Source organism: Malaclemys terrapin, chromosome 13 (assembly GCF_027887155.1).
Source record: "Malaclemys terrapin pileata isolate rMalTer1 chromosome 13, rMalTer1.hap1, whole genome shotgun sequence".
NCBI classification, from domain to species: Eukaryota; Metazoa; Chordata; order Testudines; family Emydidae; genus Malaclemys; species Malaclemys terrapin.
Window position 1 is genome coordinate 38,308,549 of NC_071517.1, and position 22,437 is coordinate 38,330,985.

Genomic DNA, 22,437 nt, shown 5'->3' on the forward strand with positions numbered 1-22,437 from the left:
GACCAGTACTGCACACACGACTCTAGGTTGGTGGTTTTCAAACTTTTTTCTGGCGACCCAGTTGAAGAAAATTGTTGATGCCCACGACCCAACGGAGCTGGGGATGAGGGTTTTGAGGTGTGGGAGGGGCTCAGGGCTGGGGCAGTGGGTTGGGGTGCGGGGTTGGGGAGCGCCTCAGGCTTACCTCTGGCGGCTTCCGGTCAGCAGCACAGCCGGGGTGCAGATGCAGGCTTCCCGCCTGTCCTGGCACTGCGGACCATGCTGCGCCCCAGAAGGAGCCAGCAGCAAGTCCGGCTCCAAGGCAGTGGCGCACAAGCGGCGCTGCGAGGTTCTTGCCTGCAGGCACCGCTCCCCCCCCCCCGGAGTCGGTACTCGGGGCAGGGCAGTGCACGGAGCTCCGTGCCCCCCTTACTCAGTGTAGGAGCCAGACCTGCTGCTGGTCGCTTCTGGGGCACAGTACGGTGTCGGAACAGGTAGGGACTAGCCTGCCTTAGCCGGGCAGCACTGCTGACAGGACTTTTAACGGTCCGGTTGGCAGTGCTGACCAGAGTGGCTGCGAACCAGTCCTTTCCATTCCACGACTCAGTTCTGGGTCCAAAACCCACGGGTTCAAACCTGTCCAAAACCATGGGTTCAAACCCATGGTTTGAAAACCACTGCTCTAGGTGAATAAATAAATTAATGGAAATATCCTATCTCCTAGAACTGGAAGGGACCTCGAAGGGTCATTGAGTCCAGCCCCCTGCCTTCACTAGTGGGTCCAAGTACCAATTTTGGCCCAGATCCCTAAGTGGCCCCCTCAAGGATTAAACTCACAACCCTGGGTGTAGCAGGCAAATGCTTAAACCACTGAGCTATCCCTCCCCCATCTGAAGGGAAACATCAGTTAATGCCTAACAGCACAGGCCTGGGGAAAAGTGACCTGGATGCAAGGAGCACTTGGTATTGCTCCTCCAACTTTTTGCTGGCTTTGCATTTTTAAGAAATGGTTTCAGAATTGGCAATTGGCGTTTGCAGGCTGGGTCCAATATCATCTAGGGGCTGACCCATGACCTGTAATGTCTCAGATACCTACAGACCTGCGGATCCAAGGGTATTGCAACCTGAAATTACTGGAGTGAGGAGCTCCTTCATTTGTATAAATATGTCCTAATCAGACCCGATTGGGTGATGCCAGTGACCTTAGAAGGAGAGTGCCCTGTTCTGATTGGCCACAGGAGCCCTGAGGTTCCAAGGGGGAGGGGCCAGCTGGGTCATCATCTGCAAAAACCAAAGGAAAGGAAGAAACCTTTGTTCTGGCTTTTTGGCCTTCACTTGTTAGGCCGGTTTGCACTGGCTGCTGGCCTCTGGCCGTGCCACACAAAGTGCCCTGAGCTTCATTCGCCCCCCCCCCCCGCTCCCCCTCACCCCACCCCAGCTGGCCACTGAGAGGTAGGAGTCAGCAACGTGGGGCATCCAAGATCTGACACCAAGTGAGTCACCGCTAGCAAGCCTGCAAGTCCATCGACCTTAATACAAGTGAGCTGGGTGCTGACTCTGTGGGTGCTCCCTCTGGGGCTGGATCAGCTCATCCCCCTCCCTCCCAGCACCTGCCGCGATCAGCTGTTCCACAGTGCACGGGAGGTGCTGGGAGGGAGAGGGCAGAGTGAGGGTGGCGTGTCCTCAGAGGAGGAGGCGGAATGGAGCAAGGGTGTGGCGGAGGTGGGAAGGGGCGAGCACCCCGCTGGAAATGACAAAGTTGGCGCCTGTGCATGTGAGCTCACGAGCGTAGCGCCTATCAAGTAGTTGCTCAGGTCCCTACGTCAAACAACCTCATTATCACACGTGCAGGGATTTTGGGGGTTAGGATCTGTACGTTGAACCTTGAGAAATCCTGTTGTTTTCACCTACGTTTGCACTGAACAGTCATACGACAACCAGCCTTATTGGAACTTACTGTGTGGCGTGGGAGATTACCTAATCAGCCATCATTTGGGCAGGCTGCCTTCATGGAACGGACGGCTCTAACGGCAATTTTCACTTCAATCAGGGCGCGATCTGACCCGACCTCTATCAGCTCTTTGGCTGGAACCAAAATATATCACTTAGTATTTAAGGTTAAGGATGCCCTATTATGGTGGTACTGCTGGCTACACAGATCCGCCGCCTTCCTGGAGTGTTATGTAGCACTTAGAAGGCACTGTTAATTTATTTGGGGTGGTTTAAATCACCAGCTACTGTACTCAGCCAGGTGATTAACGTTCTTTCATTTTTCCGTGTTTCGGTTATTGAGCTGGTTAAATATGTACCATGGAAACGTGAACAGTTCGGCTGTTTGTTCCCCAGATGTCAGGGGGCCAGAGGAGACTCCAAGTCCCACCGAAGGCTGGTCTCTAGAACTGTCCCAGAGTCCTCCAGGGACAGGCACCAGACCTGGAACCTGCTGGCTTTCGAGGGAAAGATGACCTATGTGTTGATCATTTATTTCCATCAGCGTTGTGGGGCCTGGGGTGGTGGATACCAACTGGGCCAAGCCAAAGCCGACCAGTCCCCCCTTAATAAATCTGTATGCCTCACACCTCCGAGCCCCTCAGTTAGTCACTGGCTTGTGCCCTGACGCTAGGGGATTTAAATCTGTTCTATCTTTGACTCCCCGGGTACAGCTACTTGTTCCAAGTATCCCTGTAGAGTGAAAAGGCGCGTCCGGTGGATAGGGTGCTAGCCTGGGAGACCTGGCTCTTCCACACACTTCCTGGGTAATCCTAGGTTCCTCTGGTTATTTGTAGGGCTGAATTAACTTACCAGTGCGTCCTAGGCAACCCCCCTCAAATCCACCATCCCCCTTGTCACGCGGGCTACCTGCCGCCCCACTCCTGGCCAGTGTAACATTACAAACTGCTGCTTGCACAATTTGCTACCTGTCCCCTTATCCCCATCCTCCACCTTTCCCCATCTCCTGGACCAGGTGTAGCAAGTTGTGATGATAGGGGTTCACCTAGCCCAGTTGTTGTCTGACCTCTCTACCTTTCCTCATGCTCTGGTCTAGGGGCAGTGCATTATGACAGACTGGGGCATTCCTGTCGCCATTTGCTATGAGTGTGACATTTCTATTTTAAATTTGGACACAAATAAAGAAAGTACCTTTGTGATTGGGAAAAGTGCTCTACAGCTTTAAATCTCAGGGCTAATGTATGTAAACCCCAGAATGAAGGCAGCGTTATTTCTTTCTTAGTCTCGTTCCATTGTAGATTAGGCCACAGAGTTTAATCTGATCAGGGCCTAAATTCCTATAGATTATTTCCTGGAACCTCCAACATGCTATAAAAACTCCAGGGGGATTGAAAATATTGACTAGAGCTCCACTCCTGACAGCTCCAGCTGAATTTAAGCCCTGAATCCAACAATGGATCCCTGCTCGCCTGTCTCCCATTCTCATCCTCCTCAGCCCATGACTCCGACTCCTCTGATGTCTCCATGGGGATCCCTGGAGGAGGGAGGAGGGGTGTTTGCTGCAGAGGATAGCATGCAGCTCCTCGTAAAAGCGGCATGTCTGCGGCGCCGCATCACAGTGACTGCTTGCCTCCCTTGCCTTCTGATACACCTGTCGCAACTCCTTGGCATTCATGAACAATGTGAGCATCAAAGCCTTGGGGTTGGGGTCAAGTAACAATGCTTCTCTCCGGCTGGTCTGTTTCAGATTAATAACCCACATCCTGTCCATGGGGGCAGTGGCAGAAAGTCCATTGGGCGGCTGCTCTGGGGCCTGCGTGGAATGTGCTGGGATCTCAGCCTGGTTCCCAGGGTTTAGGCGTCTCCATCACACACCAAGGGAACCCACAAAGTCTGCACTGGTCATCCCCCTCCATGTGAGGCTCAGCAGAGAGGCTAGGAGTTCAATGGACCGTGCAGATGGAGCTTCTCTCTCCCCTTTAGAGAGATTCATCCCAGGTCAGGGCAGAGGATCAGTGGCCCAGGACAGCGTGTGAGGGGAGCTGGCACTGGGGTCCCCTGCCCTGTTCAGGGTAAAGGGTTACACAGAGTCTCCAAGGCCCCTTGTCTATCCTGGCTGCAGGAGGGTGATCTGGGCAGACTGGGGGAGAAGCGGCTGCCTGGGACCAGAACAGGGAATGTAACTGTGGTGGGAAAAGCACAGAGACTGGAGCTCTGCTGTGGATGTGGCTGGTTACAAGGCTGGCTCTGCAGCAGGATACGATGTTCCAATGCGACGTCATATGTCATTTCCCTTCCTCGCCACCAGGAATCAAGGCCACATGAAGATCAGCCAAAATTCGTCTCGCCAAGCACAACTCTGCAGCATCCTCCTTTCTGATGCACCTCACAGCGTCCGCCCCCACGGGGGGCAATTGTGGATCCCCGGCCAGAGCCCCGTACTAGACAAACTTATTTATTGAACTCCAAGCAAGCCAAAGGTAGGTTGGCTCTACCCTAGAGGAGCCCAGATAGTTTAGATGGGGAAAACGAGGCACAGTATGTGGCATGTACCGAGCCTGCCCAATCTCATCAGATGCCCCGATCTCACCTGATTCTCCTTTTGTCAGCGGTGTGTGTGCACCATGCACGGAGCATGCCAGCTCCCACCCCAGCCCCCACACTGTTGTGTACTAGACATGTTTGCATCTCCCCTGCCCCAGTCAGTGTTACCTCTGTGTCATGCACCAGCTGTGTGCACACTCAGCTGGCCTGCTGTCAGCTCTCCCAGCCCGCTCGCAGTGCTGTGTGCCTGTGACACGCACAGAGCCGACCTCCTCCTCTCAGCTACCTCCTCTGCCCCCAGTCTCAGGGCTGTGCTTGTTCCATGCACTGAACCTGCCTGGTCTCAGCTGTCAAGCCAGTCTCAGGGCTGGGTGTCTAGGCCATGCTTCAAGCTTGAATCAACTCACCCTTATATCAGTGTTGTGTGGCTCGGCCATGCACCAAGCCTAACATTCTAGCAGGTGTGGCTAATTGATCGAGTAGGTTCATTTCAAAAGGCCGAGGGGTTCAGTGATTGAGAAATACACAGACATATTAACAGGGGTCAGTCGCAGCAGAACAGGTTAATTTGTGTTTTTCTGCCTCCCAGCCCAGGGCAGTCTCCAGGGAGCTTTGGGTGAGTCTCCCTCAACCGGCCATGGACAGGATTCTGCTGGTATTCCATACCTAGCTCACAGCGTTTTAAAAACAGCTCCTGTTGGGAGGGGCTGTATCTCAAACTCCATGACCAAATGACCAGCTTTGTACGCCTGACCCTACCCTGTGCCCTCGGGTGGCGTATCAGGTTTCTAGCCAATCAGACTGTGAATGTGAATTTAAAGGAAAAGGGATCGTTTGGTTTGGGAAAGAAATGCTGCCGCAACACAATGGTGCAGCGAGGTGCCAGCCCATAGTACTGCAGGTGATGATGAGAGCTGGCTGCCTTATTGCAAATTTCTCTCTCTTCCCTGGCAGCTGGAGGTTGCCAACAGATTTCTTTCAGGAGGAGGATAGTGTTGCCCGGGAAAGCATCACTTGATGCTTTGATTTTATTTACTCATTCCTCGAGCTTCGCCTTTAGAGCTTTTGCTTAGAGTTACCCAGCTGCTTTTCTTCAAGCCCCCTCAAGGCATTTGCTTGTGGGTCTGTCTAACGTTTCAGGGCAGAGCCGTACAGATCTAATACCCTTGGGACAAAGTCAAAGGCCAGAAGATAGAAATAAACTTTATTCTGTGAATTTACTCAGCTGAATCGACAGTATCCAAATAACCAAACAGAGCAAAATAGGAGCATTGAGCTAGGGAATTGGGGGGTGGGTGTGTGGAACATCACTGTGCTTGTTACATTCATAAGTAAAGAGCAGAGGACTTTGGTGGATGACCCTAATTGAGTCAGAACTTAGGCCAGGTCCACACTGTAAACTTACTTTGGTGTAACATATCACTCAGAGGTGTGAAAAATCCACACCCCTCAGTGAACGCAGTCGTACCGACTGAACTCCTGGTGTAGACAGCTACCGCCTCTTAAAGAGGTGGATTAACTACACTGATGGGAGAAGCTCTCCCGTCAGCATAGCAGTGTCTTCACTTAAGTGCTACAGCAGTGCAGCTGCCCCACTGCCCTAGGACAGCCAGGCTCTGCGGAGGCCCTGGGAGTGGTTCCTGAGTGTCTGCTGGTTGGCCAGTTCGTGTGTGTCTGGAGGATCACAGAGCTACAGAGACAGGCGTGTAAGAGGGTTAGGAAACTCCATTCACCAGCATAATGCTGAGCAAGTCAGTCTTGTTCTCCCTCACCCTTCTATTGCGAGTCTCGCAGCACTTGGTGTTTTTCTTTAAATCCCAGCTGTTGGAGGGGATAGATTGCAAGGGAAGCTCAGGTTATATTACAGATCGTTTCTAGCCTTCACATTTGCATAGAAAAGCTTGAAAACGGGAAGCAAAGTACATCTAGAAAGCAGAAGGCAGACAAAAATAGCTCAAGATTTTTTAAGTCAATCTCCTGATTTTGGGGGCCTGACAGTTTTTGAATGCTTGGGGCTGGCAAGTCTGTGATTAGAATGGCAATGTATGACAGCTGTAATTTATATATTTCCCATCTCTTTGCTCTACCTTAGCTATCTCATATTGAGTGATTCCTCTGCCGCAGGTCTTAATGGTATGCATTCCAGGGATCACTACTGCCTAGATTTGGATATTCGACACGCTGGCTCCCAAAGAAGGGGATGATCTTCCCCGTGAAAGAAGATGTGAAAGTAAAGATTGTCTCTCTGCCAGAAGATGTAATGTCATAAAATGTAACTTTCTCCCCTTCATAATCCAGATAAACCGCAATGTTACTGGGGCTACGAGGTAGGTCCAGAGCAGTCTTAGGGGAGGTGAGGGCCCAGTACTCATTCCCTGTACTCTGCAAACCCCAGATCCCCTTTTCTGGAGTACGGCTTCTCGTTCCCTTTTGTATCACAGACTCTTTGGCAATGCCCAAAACCCAAAGATGTTTGTTCCCGACCTCCACTTCCCAGTAACATCTCCCTGAGGTGAAGCCCTTATAGCCCAGCACACAGGCAGCAGGGTGAAACCTGTGCTCCAAAGTTTCCGTATGTTTGTAAATCACGCTCTCTTCTCTGGACAGAAGGGAACAAGGATTTGCCAGGTCTGGATCTGGAGTGGCCTGCACTGCAAGAGGAGAAAGAGAGACAGGAGGAGAGTGTTAAGGTCTGTCCACACTGCAGCGCTAACCCAGGCTCTTACACGTCTGCTAACCCTGATGCCCTTCCTGTCCAGATACAACACCACCTCTCCTGAGTTCAGGGGTGCTTTCCAGCCAGCCTACGCACTGACTCTGTGGGTGCTCCGGGGCTGGAGAATGGAGTGGGCTGCATTGCTGGAGTCACACCAGGTTCTCTGGCACAATGGGAATTAGACTTCTCGGTGGCACTAAACGTCTGCACCAGTTGGATGTGTAAAGTCCATCCAATGCAGGACAGTGATTTGGGGAAGGGAACATGGTCTAGAGGTTAGAAGCCAGGGCTCTATTCCTCGCTCTGCTATTGACTTGCTGTGTCACTTCAGGCACATCCCTTACTCTTTCCATGCTCCAGCGTCCCTTTTTGTCAAATGGGCATAAAAGATGCCGGGCATTCAGATGCTATTGCTGGGCGATAGTACAAGGACATAGATAAGTAGTTATGGGAGCAGACGAGAATCCCTTCCCCAGCCTCCAGCAGTGCTCATGGGAAAAGGAGGGGGAAACATGACACAGTTGCAAGCATGGTGCTTGAATGAAACCCTCTTGTACCCCAGGGAGCATGTCTGACCCCCAAGGAGAGACAATACTTCTTGAACTGATGGACCTATCCTCCATTAATTTATCCATCAATGCCAGGTGCCCCAGAGGAAATGAACAGAACAGGTGATCATCCATTGATCCAGCCCCTGTCCCCCATTCCCAGCTTCTGGCAAACAGAGGCTAGGGACACCATCCCTGCCCATACTGGCTAATAGGAATGGATCACTTGATTATCTGTTCATTCCCTCTGGGGCCAGGGCCGGCTCCAGGCACCAGCTTGTCAAGCAGGTGCTTGGGGCGGCAGCTCCGGAGAGGGGCAGCATGTCCAGGTATTCGGCAGCAATTCGGCGGACGGTCCCTGGAGCCGGCCCTGTCTGGGGCGCCTGGCATTGACCACTGTCGGAAGACAGGATACTGGGCTAGATGGACCTTTGGTCTGACCCAGTATGGCCATTCTTATGTTGTTATGATATATGATCCCTTCTAGCCTTGGAGTCCATGACTCTGTATTAGTGAACACCTCTCTCGTTTCAATTCAGAAGCTTCTTCTAAAAAATTAATCCTGAGATTTTAATTAATAATTGTCGTAGGAAAATATCCTCATGGAAACTTACTCTCTTTCTCTGCCTTCGAGATCAGAAAGCGCAGTTGATAGGGCAGGGTCTCTAAAGAAAGAAAAGATCAGAGGAGAGGTGATTTCCCTCTTTCTGATAGGAAAATAGCCTCAAGAAAACTTAGGGCTGGATGGAGTCGCAAAGAAACTTAGGCGAGATGACACTCCGCATCTCAACCCCCGATCTTTAGGCACCTGGACAGTGACTGTGATTCAGAAAGCCTGAATCAGGCTCCCTGTACCATGAACGGGGAGAGAGATGCGCCTTGGAATGGGATTAACAAAAGCCAGCATGCTAGGTGACTCCCTGCTTACACCAGACAGTGGGAAGTACCACAGTGAGGGGTTTCAGAGTAGCAGCCGTGTTAGTCTGTATCCACAAAAAGAAGAACAGGAGTACTTGTGGCACCTTAGAGACTAACAAATTTATTAGAGCATAAGCTTTCGTGGACTACAGCCCACTTCTTCGGATGCATATGCATATGTAGTCCACGAAAGCTTATGCTCTAATAAATTTGTTAGTCTCTAAGGTGCCACAAGTACTCCTGTTCTTCTTTTCACAGTGAGGGGTTGTGCTAGGCCCAGGACCTCTCAGGGTGTTTGGCGACTGAGGCTGGGTAACACCGTAGGTGCCTCCCTTTGCATGGGTGCCCTCATGCTCTCCTGTGGGAGATGTTCCACTGGGGATAACCAATATTCATTGGGCCAGAGCGAGAGAGAGAGAGAGAACTCATGAGAATGTCTCTGTAGCCAAGTGGCTAGAGCATCCATCTGGGAGGTGGGAGACCCAGAAGCCTGTCCCCCTGCTCAATTATCTATACGCAGTGGATTAGATTCAATAGGGGAGACAGAGAAAGAGCCACATCAGACCCCTGTTGGAATCCCTTCTTCTCCCTCTGGGGGGACAGGGGATTTCAACTGGGGGGTCTCCCACATCCCAGGTGAGTTCCACCAGCTGCAGCTGTGACAATTTGAGAACTAATAGGCCAGAGTCCATCTCCTTCCACAGTCAGAGGCATATCTCAATGTACCAACACCGTAGCATGAACCAACTGTTAAATTACACTGGTCTACAATTTTTGAGAAGTCGTCTGCTTCAGAGATAAAATGTGCTATTTATTATGTATTTTGATGTGCTGAATTCAAATATGACAATTAAAACAACTGATTGGCTACTGTTTCTAAGATATTTAAGTTTTTACATTTTATGTCTATGTATAATGTGTAGATAGTAGAGTTTTAATCATAAATTGTAAACCTAGGTCTTTTCATGTGTTTATGGTTGCTTTCACCTGTCCTGTTTATGTAAACTTTAAAAATCAGCAAAAAGGTTATATAAATAAAATTTATTATGAAACAAAAGGCAAAAAACTATTATGTACAGAGTTTAGTCCTATTCAGTGTCTACTTGGCGCTTCTTGGCTTGTCTCTTGTATTCATTAAATGGAGCATCACTTGTCACTGTCCAGCAATAGTCTGCAAGCATTGATAGGCTCCATTTGCCCTGATAGCATTTCTCCATTGTTGCAATGTCCTGGTGAACTCGCTTGCCATCCTTGTCGCTCACTGCTCCGCAGTTCGGTGGAAAAAAATCTAGATGAGAGTGCAAAAAATGTATCTTTAGTGACATGTTGCAACCAAGGCTTTTGTATGCCTTGAGGAGGTTTTCCCACCATCAACCTGTAGTTGTCTGCCTTGTTGTTTCCGAGAAAATTTATTGCCACTAACTGGAAGGCTTTCCATGCCATCTTTTCCTTGCCATGCAGTGCATGGTCAAATGCATCATCTCGAAGAAGTTCACGAATCTGAGGACCAACAAAGACACCTTCCTTTATCTTAGCTTCACTTAACCTTGGAAATTTTCCACGGAGGTACTTGAAAGCTGCTTGTGTTTTGTCAATGGCCTTGACAAAGTTCTTCATCAGACCCAGCTTGATGTGTAAGGGTGGTAACAAGATCTTCCTTGATTCAACAAGTGGTGGATGCTGAACACTTTTCCTCCCAGGCTCCAATGACTGTTGGAGTGGCCAATCTTTTTTGATGTAGTGGGAATCTCTTGCACGACTATCCCATTCGCAGAGAAAACAGCAGTACTTTGTGTATCCAGTCTGCAGACCAAGCAAGAGAGCAACAACCTTCAAATCGCCACAAAGCTCTATGTTAGACATAGTTTATGCACCTCAGAAGTTGTTTCATGTTGTCATAGGTTTCCTTCATATGGACTGCATGACCAACTGGAATTGATGGCAAAACATTGCCATTATGCAGTAAAACAGCTTTAAGACTCGTCTTCGATGAATCAATGAACAGTCTCCACTCATCTGGATCGTGAGCGATGTTGAGGGCTGCCATCACACCATCGATGTTGTTGCAGGCTACAAGATCACCTTCCATGAAGAAGAATGGGACAAGATCCTTTTGACGGTCACGGAACATGGAAACCCTAACATCACCTGCCAGGAGATTCCACTGCTGTAGTCTGGAGCCCAACAGCTCTGCCTTACTCTTGGGTAGTTCCAAATCCCTGACAAGGTCATTCAGTTCACCTTGTGTTATGAGGTGTGGTTCAGAGGAGGAGGATGGGAGAAAATGTGGGTCCTGTGACATTGATGGTTCCGGACCAGAAGTTTCATCCTCTTCCTCTTCCTCGTCTGACTCAAGTGAGAATGATTCTGGTGCATCAGGAACCAGCAGTCCTTCTCCGTGGGGTACTGGGCGTATAGCTGATGGAACGTTTGGATAATGCACAGTCCACTTTTTCTTCTTTGACACACCTTTCCCAACTGGAGGCACCATGCAGAAGTAACAATTGCTGATATGATCTGTTGGCTCTCTCCAAATCATTGGCACTGCAAAAGGCATAGATTTCCTTTTCCTGTTCAACCACTGGCGAAGATTTGTTGCACAAGCGTTGCAGCATATGTGTGGGGCCCACCTCTTGTCCTGATCTCCAATTTTGCAGCCAAAATAAAGGTGATAGGCTTTCTTAACCATAGTGGTTATACTGCGCTTTTGTGATGCAAAAGTCACTTCACCACAAACATAGCAGAAGTTATCTGCACTGTTCACACAAGTACGAGGCATCTCTGCTCACTTTGGCTAAACAGAAATGTGTCCCTTTGCAAAATCAAACACTGACAAATAAGAGAGCACGACACTGTTTGATTTCTAGAGCTGATATAGGGCAATTTGTTCAGCAGAGTGATGTAAGCTTCGTTATGATTGCATCATCCATGACTTCTAGGAATAACATGATGCAATTCATATCATGTATGACGCAATACCAGCTTCAGATTGCATCATTCATTGTTTTGCCTAAAAAGCAAGTACTGTCCAAACCCAGTCATAGATTTATTCATAGATCCAGTCAAAGATGTATTTTAGTCATTTCTGGTTTAAATTGAGATCCCTTCCCTTTATAACTCACTTATCCTTCGCCATTCCCAAGTCAAGGGTCGTATATACTGACCCAATAGCATATCTTGAAAACTAGAGCCAATCAACAATTTTAAGCATCATTTTCGTTCTCAGTGACCCAGAATTAGTAAAGTTTGACTACATTTATTTCAGAAGCATTTTGGCTGTAGAGCAGTGTTACCTTTGAATTTCTTCAGAGCCTCTTGTAGACAAACATTTCTTTGGGAAGAGACACAGAGTCTCTCTCTCAGATCCTGTGGCACGTTCACTGGTTTCGCAAACTTCACCTTCTCACACCTAGAGGGAAAATCAAAAACATTCTCTAAATCTTTTCTGTCTTTTGGGAGAAAGAGCTACCAGAGGCCTGGTCCACACTAACCCCCCACTTCGAACTAAGATACGCAACTAACGTAGCTGAAGTCGAAGTACCTTAGTTCGAACTTACCGTGGGTCCAGACGCGGCAGACAGGCTCTCCCGTCGACTCTGCGTACTGCTCTCGCGGAGCAGGAGTACCGGTGTCGACGGCGAGCACTTCCGGGATCGATCCAGGATCGATTTATCACGTCTAGACAAGACGCGATAAATCGAACCCAGAAGATGGATTGCTTACCGCCGGACCCGAAGGTAAGTATAGACTTACCCAGAGGCTGCTCTCTCATGGCCTCTAACTCCCACTGGTGAGTCAAACTGCCCTCCTCACTGGAGTATTTAAATGCCTAGATCCTCAAATGGGAGTTAACGAGAGTAAGGGGTCCACAAGCTGCCCCCTCAGACAGAGGGGCCTAATCCCGTCGGAAAGGATGCTCCAGTGGTTAAGGGGTTGCTGCAGGACTCTGGAAACCTGTGTTCCACTCCCTGCTTTGCCACAACCTCCCTGCGTGACCTTGGGCAAGTCACTTAAGGCCCAATTTTTAAAGGTGCCTCCTGGGATTTTGCAAAGCACCAACCAAGCTAAGCTCCCAACTGCCACTTACCGCAATGGGAGGTGCCTAACGCACTTAGCTGCTTTGGAAAACCCCACCAAGTGCCTAGCTACGTCTCAGGTGTCTAAATGCCCTGCAAAAATCTGACCCCAGGGGGACAATCCCCTTCCAGCATCATGACGCGTGAGGGGGAGTGGGAAGGAGTCACGTACCTGCTCCAGATGCTTTTGATATCCTAGAAGAGAGAGAGAGATCAGTCCCATGTGCCACAAGCTGGCGATCGCTCCTGTTCTGGAGAGGACTCACTTTGCCATCCCTAGTTGAGTTCTAGATGCAGTTCTCTGTAGTTAGCAACTTCAAAAGTCCATTCACAGACTTCGATGGAAAGGGGCCCCTAAGCACTCACCATGGTTGTGGGGTTTCTCCTTCTAAATTCTGTTTTGCTTGTGCCAATGGCACTAGCCCAAACAGACTCATCAGATACACAAATCCTTGACATCCACATGCAACTGCTATGTCCAGAGCGTTTGCCTTTCTCAAGCTAAAAGCTCCATGTATGCAATTCTGGTCAGCAATTCTGGAAGCTGGATTCATTCCCATTTCTTAATAGGCTCCGCAAAGAACTTCGCTTTCCTAATCTCCCACTTCCTAGAAACTGGACTTGTGCCTTTTATTGTGTCCAGATCATTAGGGCCCTTCGTTTTCTGTTTTTATTTTATTTAATTTTTCCCAGGAATTTAGCAGGGTTTATTCCCACAATAACAAAAACAGGTGAAAATCAGTGCAAAAAACTATTAATTTTTCTGGGTAAATAGCTGGAGTTTATTTTGGTGGATGGAAAGACGTGGGCGGGGGTGGGGGGGGAGGGAAGTCTTCAGTAGATTAACGCTTTGAATTCCGTTCAGCAATGTTTGCTGCAGAACTAAAACAGAACTCAAAACACAATGGCACCTCTGAGTTTAAGAAAACAATCTGTCTCCAAATAAAACTTTTAATTTGAATAAACAGTTGACTGTTGTAGACTTAGAACTATTGGTCTATAAATATTTACATTTAATAATTGGGCCGCACCATTTGCGGCGCATACACTCAACTTCATCCTTTTCTCCTGTTTTTTGTTTCTTTAAACCTTTCGAATACTGCCTTGTGTTCTGAAATGTATTCTGATACAGATTTTCCATTTTCTTCCCACCTCAGTGTGTCAAATGTTTAACCCATTGTCCTCCAACAGTACATGGTGGGCGTGAGATTCATCAGTATATTCAGATGCACACGCACTTCAGCACTTCCGTGCGTGCCTGTTTGTATATTGTGTGCATCTTCTAGACTACTATGTAGCCTTACTTCAAACAGGCAGCTTTGCATATACACACAAATTAAATGTATTATCATAATCCATCTATCTCATGCAACGTATTGTATTTTCCTAATAAAACAAGTTATTTTTTATATATTTGAATGATACAAAAGTAAGTTGAAAATCAGAAAAAAAACAAAAACGAATAATACTTTATGTAAAACCCAGGAATTTTTTGGTAAAAATCAGTTTAAACTGAAAATGAAGGGGCTTACATAGGATGTATCGAAAAGGCCTGAGATATCCGCCTTTAAAACAGCAAAACTCTTTCCACATTGGAAATATTAGAAATGTCAAATTTTGCTTTTCCTCGCTTTGCTAAAGGACACGCTGACAGTCTCCATTGTGGAATGGGACCTCTCCAAGAACTTAGTAAACGCCAAAGTTCATCAATCAGAATCTCTCCCTTCCCTGGGCAGGGATCTGGGTGGAACTGTCTCACCTGCAGGAATTGGCTTGTTGGCTGCTGACACTTCTCTTGCCATCTCAGTGACTTGATCAGTGAGATAGAAATCTCCTCAGACAGTTTGGTGACATTTTCATCCTGTATCTTCACAATTTCCTTGTCCAGCTCTTCCAGTTGGGCCAGCAGGAGTCGCTCTTGTTCCTCCAGGAATTGCCGCAGTTGCTCAAATTCAGACACAATCTTCTGCCTCTCAGCTTCTATCTTTCCCTGTAATGAAGAGACAAACAGGAAAAGGACAGGTCAGGGACTAGGGTTGCCAGATGTCCAGATTTCAATCGGAAAGTCCAGTTGCAAAGGGAACCTGGCAGTAGAAGTCCGGTTACTCACAGTAACTGGCTTCCACCACCAGAGGGCGAGAAGAGCAGCAGCTGCTGCTGGAGCCTGGAAGAGCACTGAGGGATGGTTCCAGGGGGAGAAAAGTACAGGCATCTCCCCCATCCTGCTCCTATCACCCAGCCACCCCTGGAGCGTAGCTCTCCCTCCCCCACTCTGCCCCAGTCACCTCCCCCACCCTTATAGCCCCGCTCAATTGGCAGAGGGAGGGAGGTGGAGAGAGCAGCAAGTGACAGTGGGAGAGGGAAAGAGGAGTGGGGGGTGGGGCCTCGAGAGAAAATGGTGGAGCAGGGCACAGGGCAGATTCCGGTGCTCAGTGTCCGGTTTTCACAAATGAGAAAGTTAGACATCCCAGACTCTCCCCATTTCCCTGATAGGGACAGTTCTTAGAGCCCTGTTTTCATATCAGCATACTACGAACACATGGTCGAGATTTCAGGAGAACATGCCTGATATTCATTCAAGCCAGCTGAGAGACTGACATGTTCCAAAGTGCCTTGGTGACTTAAGCGTCCAATTCACATTTTCAAAAGGTCAATTTTGATGCTAAGGAGCCTACGTTTCTTTGAAAGTGACTTTTGAAAATAGGACACTTCTCCCTGCATTTTTAGCCCCTAAAAACCTTTGACTATCTGGCCCTTAGCCACTTGCAAAATTGTAAACCTTAGGCTCCGAATCACTTAGGCACTTTTGAAAATGTCACCCAATATCTCTAAAATGAGGAGTTTTCAGGTCTGAGTACGTTAGTATAGTCTGTTGATCACCTAGATTCTTCCAATAGCAGAAAGGTTGGAAGGGAGGGTCTGACTCAGAATCAGAAATACATTGGCAGAGAGTTGTGGAGAAGACTGAAGAAGGAAAGCGTTCTGCTGGGTATCCACATAAAACACCAGTTACAAAACACACCATGCAAAATGCTTCTTCTCCAGCTTTTGCATGTTTCATCTGACATTTTGTTAATTACATTGTCCCAGAGGAAACCAGTCGTGTCTGGTGGTAATAGGTGGAGATTCAGGGTGAGGATTTCTGAGATACAAAACAGCCACTAGGTGCTTAAGTTCTACTGACAGTCAATGTGAATTAGGCACCTAATCACCATATGTGCCTTTGAAAATCTCCTCTGAAATCACTGTTTGTAGCTGGATGTGGGGGGAATAAGATCAGTACTTAGAGCTGAAATGGAAGCCAGTGGAGGAATCAGACTAGAGGGATGATATACACAGACAAACATGATCACACCCTGTAAGGGTATGTCAACACTTCAGGTTATCTGGGAGTTATCCAATACATTATAGCTAACCCTGAATTAACTTCAACCTTGCTCCTAGTTAGCACCGTTTATCTCAGTTTAACTGGACAAGGTGAATTCTAGACACCACACTAGGGTCAAATTAAATTAAGGTTTAAAAGGTTGCATGTCAGGCGTTTACACCAGTATAAAGACATTAAAAAGTGTTTGAGGTACATCTGTACTACACAAATGTAGAGGACGTACACTATATGCCCCTGCTAACATGGGCATAAATAGCAGTGTAGATGGTGAGGCATGGCTTAAGCAAGTAGAGTCGCAATATGCCTGAACCCCATGAGTATAAACCCTACATACATGGCTCTACACCCCCAAGCAGTGCCTCCCCCATCTACACTGCAGTGTCCCGCTGCTTCCCCAGTGCCAGAGACTTTCCTCACTGCTGGAGCCTTTCCCCACCACAGGAAAAGACTCCAGAAGTGGGGATAGGCTCCAGCAGCTCTGCTGCCTCCCCCTGCTGGAGTTTTTTATTCACGCACATAGCTACACACCACAGCATGGACACAGCCTGTTTCTTACTGTGGTGTGTAGCTACACATACCCTACAGGTCGGCCCCAGCAGCGTGCCGTGTAGATTTAGCCATAGCTGACACTGTCCCCACAGAGAGAAATATAAACCCTGACTGATGTAACTGCTGGACCATCACAATCATAGAACAACAGGGCTGGAAGGGACCTCAGGAGGTCATCTGGTGCTCAAAGCAGGGCCAATCCCCACCAGATCCCTAAATGGCCCCCTCAAGGATTGATCTCACAACGCTGGGTTTAGCAGGCCAATGCTCAAACTACTGAGCTATCCCTGTCCCAGGGGAACCTACCAGATATTCCTGGCTTTGTGTCTCTGCATCCTGTTTCCACTCCAGAAGTTCTTCTCTCTCTTTCTTCAGTGTGTTCAATTGGGCGTGAATTTGTTCCTGAGGCAAGAAAAACCAATGTCTAGGAGGGTCAGGTGACTGAGGAGTCTGTCCTCAGTGCAATTTATATACATTGCAGTGCTGATTTCATTATCTGAAGCTGGGATTTTCAAAGAAGACTCCTGGAGTTGGGTTCTCAACTACCATTGACTTTCTATCTCCCTCTCAAGTTGCCCCAAGACAGTGCTCATGGCAATGTCACAATTGCCTCTCGAGAGGTGGGAGATTCCTGTTCAAATCTCCTCTCCTCATCAGGCAGAGGGAGAACTTGAACTGGAGTCTCCCACATACAAGATGAGTGCCTTACCCCCAGGCTAATGGTAATGAAAAAGGTCTGCAACCTCTTCCCCGACCATGTTGTGCGGAGTGACATATGCGCAGAACTCCATCGTGCATGTAACAGCTTAGGTACCTAAGCCACCCGACTCCAGGAGAGGGGTTCCCAGGTGTGGATCCCAGAGACAGGCCCATTCCTACACCAAACTCTGAGGGGGGTGGGGCTTAGGACATACCCTTCTCATCAGCATCTCCCAAGGGCTAGTTTAGATGTCTCACCACCTAGCAGGCTGGCTTTTGTGGATGCCTCTCTGCCCCCAAATGTCTAATTCAGGATTTTTTGTTCCAAACTGTACCCGATGACTGGAGGATAGCTGGTGGAAAGCCAGTTTTTTAAAAAGGCTCCAGAGGAAATCCTGGCAATTACAGGCTGGCAACCGTAAGGGCTTGTCTGATTGCCAGATGCTGGGACTGGGCAACAGGGGATGAATCCTTTGATAAATTGCCACATTCTGTTAATTCCCTCTGGGGCACCTGGCATTGGCCATTGTTCTTATGTCCTTAGTGATTTTCTAGGTGCCTAAAAATTAGGCATTGCAATGCTGAGCAGCACAACACCCAAGTGCATTTGGGGATTCGGGCCTAAATCTCCTTTGCAAATGGGACTTTGGCTCTAAAGTCAATTGGAGCTTTTGAAAATGTGCTTCGAGGATCTTCTTCTGTAATTCACCGGGGGTGAGATGTTGCAGAGCCACAGAGAGGATTTAAAAGCACGGCTCCCATTCATTTCATGGCAGCTGGGCATCTCAGGCCCCGGTCTCAGCCCTGCTTGCTTTCCTTCTATGCTGTACTGTATGTGTCATGCTGCCAGGGAACAGAGAGGCCTTGGGGGCACCAGACCTGATATAGAGACTTAGGGACTCGGTCTAGAACAGCCCTTTGCCTCCAGCAAATCCTCCAAGTGCTGCAGGGCAAAGGGTTGAAGTTGTATCCATTTTGCAGCAGTGTAGGGTAAGGCGCCCTGCTCCCAGGCAATGACAGAGAAAACTATATGAAGAGAGCTGGACATCAGAGAGTTAAAGCTGAGCAACTTAAAGGGAAGGGAGTTTTGGTAAGAATGTTTAACACACTTTAAAAAAAAAGTACATTAAACTCCAGCACCTAATGATCACTTGGGAGAAAGACTCCTGGTTAAAAATCCAACTCGCTCACAAAGCGCATAAATATTGTCCTCGATTATTTGGCATGGGGGAAAAGGGCTTGTTCTCACTTCTTGAGGTGCTCCGGTACTGGGACTCAACATGGTCCTGGGAATCAACCATTTTCTTCCTTTAATCTTATTGTGACACTAATACAGTCCACTTTATCCTTAAAGCTAGAGTAGCACAGAGCACAGCAGATTCTGTCCAGAGTCAATTGCTCTGCCAACCGGCTTTTTAAGGTTCCATCCACTTGGACTTCATGGGCCCTAGAATGTTGCCAAACTCCAAAGTTTGTGTGGGCAGGACGCGAGCCACTGGTTCAGGGAGGCTAGCCCCCAGTCCAGCCCCTTCTGCCCGAGGCCCCCCAGACCAGCCACGGGGGAAGAGCTGCAGAGCGCCGGCAGGAAGCAGGAGGGAGTCTAGAGGTGGAGGTGGGGCCATGCAGGGCTGTGCCTCCCCTGGCCTGTCATACCCGTTGCCCATGATTTCTGCTTCAGGAGCAGCAAAGTGACCATCCTTCAGCAAACCCAGGAAAACAGGAATTCATCATCCTGGTTTTTCCTTGAGGAAAAAGTTAAGCAGATTAACCTTTGTTTCTTTAACAGAAATCTTTCAGAGCACCTTATGCGTCCGAAAGTAGCCGAGAACAAACCCCTTGAGAACACTGCTGACCATGTGTTATTTTCCTGCTGCTCGCCTGGAAGCAGCGGCCATCAGATGTGAAATGCTCAATCTGGGGCGCTACGTCCAGCACCAGCTCTGTTGAAACTCCAGTCTGCAGCTGTGCTGAGATGTTTGTAATGTGATGGTAGAGAACTGCATGACAGGAGCGATGAGAGGCAGCGTGGTCTAGTGGCTAGGGTACTAGGATGGGCATGGGGAGGCCAGGGTTTAATTCCTGGCTCTCCTACTGAGCTGCTTTGTGAGCTTGGTTAAGTCACTGCCCCTTCTGTGCCTCTGTCAGTTTCCCACCCACTCCTTCGAATTGCCCACCAGATCAGGCCCCACAGATAAGAGAAGCAGAATGCCTGGTTTCCCCCAGCTCATGGATTGCTCTGGGTGTGGCCTATGGGGGTGGCTGTGCACATGCCCAGAGGCAGAAACAAAGGCACTGAGAGAAGTAGTATCCTGACTACACAGGCACTGAGTGAGTTTGGGATCCTACAGGGCTCGGCAGGAATTCTGTGGATTGCAGTGGAGCCTAAAACTGGCATTTAGGTGCTTAAACTTGAGATGTATCCACTTATGTGAGGTATAGACACCTTAAGTACCTTTGGGAATCCCCAGCCTTTGTCTGCCTGTACCGCCGTTCCCTCTCCGACAGTTTGTCCACCTTGACTGTTGATCAGTGGTCCCCAAACTGTGGAGCATGGAAGAATATTTGCGGGACCATGGCAGGGCCAAGGCCAGCCCCCACAAGGGGCAGGGAGGAAGTGCCACCCAGATCTGCTATGGCCCCCAGCCCCTACCCCAGCTCCACTCCCGGCCCCAGCCTTGACCCTGGCTCTGTTCCCAACCCCAGTTTGAACCCCTGACTCCCGGCCCAGCTCCAGCCCCACCTCCAACCCTGAGACACCCCCACAGCTGTGGCCCCAGCCTCTGACTGTGGCCCCACTCCCAGCTCCCAACCACAGCTGGGGGTGGGGTGGGGAGCATAGCCAGGGTAAGGGAAAGCCTGAGGGGAAAAAACTGGGGACCACTGGTTTAGACTCTCAGCTCTTTGGAGCAGGGATGTCTCTCTGTGTGTTTGTACAGAGCCTAGCACAACAGGGGCCATGATCTCGGTGCCTTTAGGAACTACGGTATTGTAATAAAAGCTGTAAACATGTCCAAACCGAAGTAATTACCCTGCACAGCAAAGTCCTACCTTGTAGGTCTGGGCAGCCTCTTCTGTGGGGACCACCAAGTGAGCACGGTGAGCCTGGGACTCTCTGCAGATCACACAGATGAGTATTTGGTCCTGGTTACAGAAGAGTTTGAAAGGCTCCTGGTGCACCTTGCACCAACCTTCTCCTGCTGGGACACTTAGCTGCTTGGCGATTTCTACAAAGTTCCCCAGTTGTCTGTTCAGCCTGAGGGTCCTCTGGGGAAAGGTCTCTCTGCACTGAGGGCAGGAGATGTCTGTATCTGATCCCTCCCAGCACTGGGTGATGCAGGCTTGGCAGAAACTGTGCCCACAGTCTAAAAACACAGGATCTTTATAAAAAGAAGAACAGGAGTACTTGTGGCACCTTAGAGACTAACAAATTTATTAGAGCATAAGCTTTCGTGGACTACAGCCCACTTCTTCGGATGTATATGCATCCGAAGAAGTGGGCTGTAGTCCACGAAAGCTTATGCTCTAATAAATTTGTTAGTCTCTAAGGTGCCACAAGTACTCCTGTTCTTCTTTTTGCGGATACAGACTAACACGGCTGCTACTCTGAAACTTGAAGGATCTTTATAAAAACTCAGACAGACGGAGCAAGTTGTTTCATCTCGGAGGCTTTTCAGAGGATTCACAGCAGCCATGGCTCCCTGCAGACAGGGTACCGGGATCTAAGACGAGGCTTAACCTGGCTTGTTTGGGGGCTTTTCTCGCTACTTTTTTTTTTTTTTAATTTCCTGCCGGAGAACGTGATTGGCTCTCGGTTGCCCAATCCCTCTCCCAAAACCCAAAGCAAGGAGAGGGGAAGAGACCAGGACTCGGAGACTGACAGTCCCCAGGGCCAATGGGGGAGAGGCCAATGCCCCAGGTCAGCCTGATGGACAGGGCGTTACAGATGAAGGAGGGAACCAGGAATCTCGCTCAGTCAGCTGTGGGTTGGGTTCCTCTTCTCTAAGTGGTCCTCGCTGTGAGATGGTTGCATGTGTGTGCGCCCTGCGGTGCCTACTCTCTCCCCACCGGCTGCCTCCTGCTCGGACTACTCTAGGTAGGGGGAGGGGGGATTGGTTTGGTATAGGGGGGGTTGGGTCGGCTGATTACAGTAGTCTGGCAAGCCTGGTAGGCTGTGGTCAGTGATCTTTCTGTTGGTGCATTTCTGGTGGTGGTGTTGCACTTACACAGGGGAGGAGGGATGCACGCAGTGGGGGGCAGGGGGTTGCAAAGCTGGGGGGCTGCAGCATAGCTTGGGCCGAGTTGGGGCTGGGGAGGATTGGGGAGTGGCCAGGCTGGGTTTGGGGTTGTGTGGGGAGGGAGTGGAGTGCACAGAGCCACCGTTGCAGTGACGCATGGAGCATTTCTGGTGGGGTGATGCACTGTTGAGGGGGGTCTTTTGGGGGTCTGGTGGTATTATGGCTCTACCCGGCCGCTGACACTATGGACATGGACCGGTGCCGACCCAAAGCAGAGTGGCTTGTTTTGGGTGATTTGGGCTTGGCAGCGTTCGGAGGGGTGGGGAACGTGAGCAGAAATTAAACCTTGTCTGTCTGAGGAGAGAAGTGAAGCTGATGGGTAAAAAGTTGCTTAAACCAGCCTCCGATTTTGCTTTGGTTTAGTGTTTATAATATCAGAGAATGGGGCTACGTGCTGTGCTGCCCCAATTTTATCACTGGACCATAGTGACGCTGATCCAGGCTGGATCAAACCCAGGGCCCATCGACACCAGTGGTTCCCAAACTGGGGTTTGCAGAACGTTACTGGGGATTCACCAGAAAAATTTCACTAATGGCGGACAGAGGACCCTGGGCATTGGAGACAGCAGGTGGGACCTGGTTGCAGGGCAGACACCCCAAGCCCCAGGGAGAGCGGGGCCGGGCAGTTGGGTCTGGCAGCCCGAGTCCCGGCGGTCAGTGGGGGAGCCAGAAGCCCAAACCATAGCTCTCCACGTGGGGCTGGCAGCTCGAGCCCCAGGGAGAGCAGGGCCGGGTAGTTGAGGCTGGCAGCCCGAGCCCTGCCCCCATCAGCAGG

At 49.4% G+C, this 22,437-nt stretch overlaps 1 protein-coding gene across 1 annotated transcript; it reads right to left on the bottom strand.

Moving 5' to 3' along the window:
- Positions 1-5,690: 5,690 nt before the first annotated feature.
- On the bottom strand, positions 5,691-21,059 carry LOC128847364 (zinc finger protein RFP-like). The gene is made up of 8 exons (XM_054046754.1): positions 21,005-21,059; positions 20,416-20,729; positions 16,975-17,070; positions 14,491-14,721; positions 12,904-12,926; positions 11,949-12,064; positions 8,352-8,402; positions 5,691-7,124 (listed from the first exon to the last, which is right to left on the bottom strand). Exons 1-8 carry the CDS (start codon positions 21,057-21,059, stop codon positions 6,601-6,603), a joined length of 1,410 nt encoding a protein of 469 aa, XP_053902729.1. The 3' UTR covers positions 5,691-6,600.
- Positions 21,060-22,437: the final 1,378 nt, after the last annotated feature.

Coding starts and splice junctions, on each gene's coding strand:
- LOC128847364 (XM_054046754.1), bottom strand. CDS start 21,059: ATGGCTGCTGTGAATCCTCTGAAAAGCCTCCGAGATGAAACAACTTGC. Junction 17,071..20,415: donor AGGCTGCCCAGACCTACAAG/GTAGGACTTTGC, acceptor TTCTTGCCTCAG/GAACAAATTCACGCCCAATT. Junction 12,065..12,903: donor ATCAAAAGCATCTGGAGCAG/GTACGTGACTCC, acceptor TTTTCCCTCTAG/GTGTGAGAAGGTGAAGTTTG.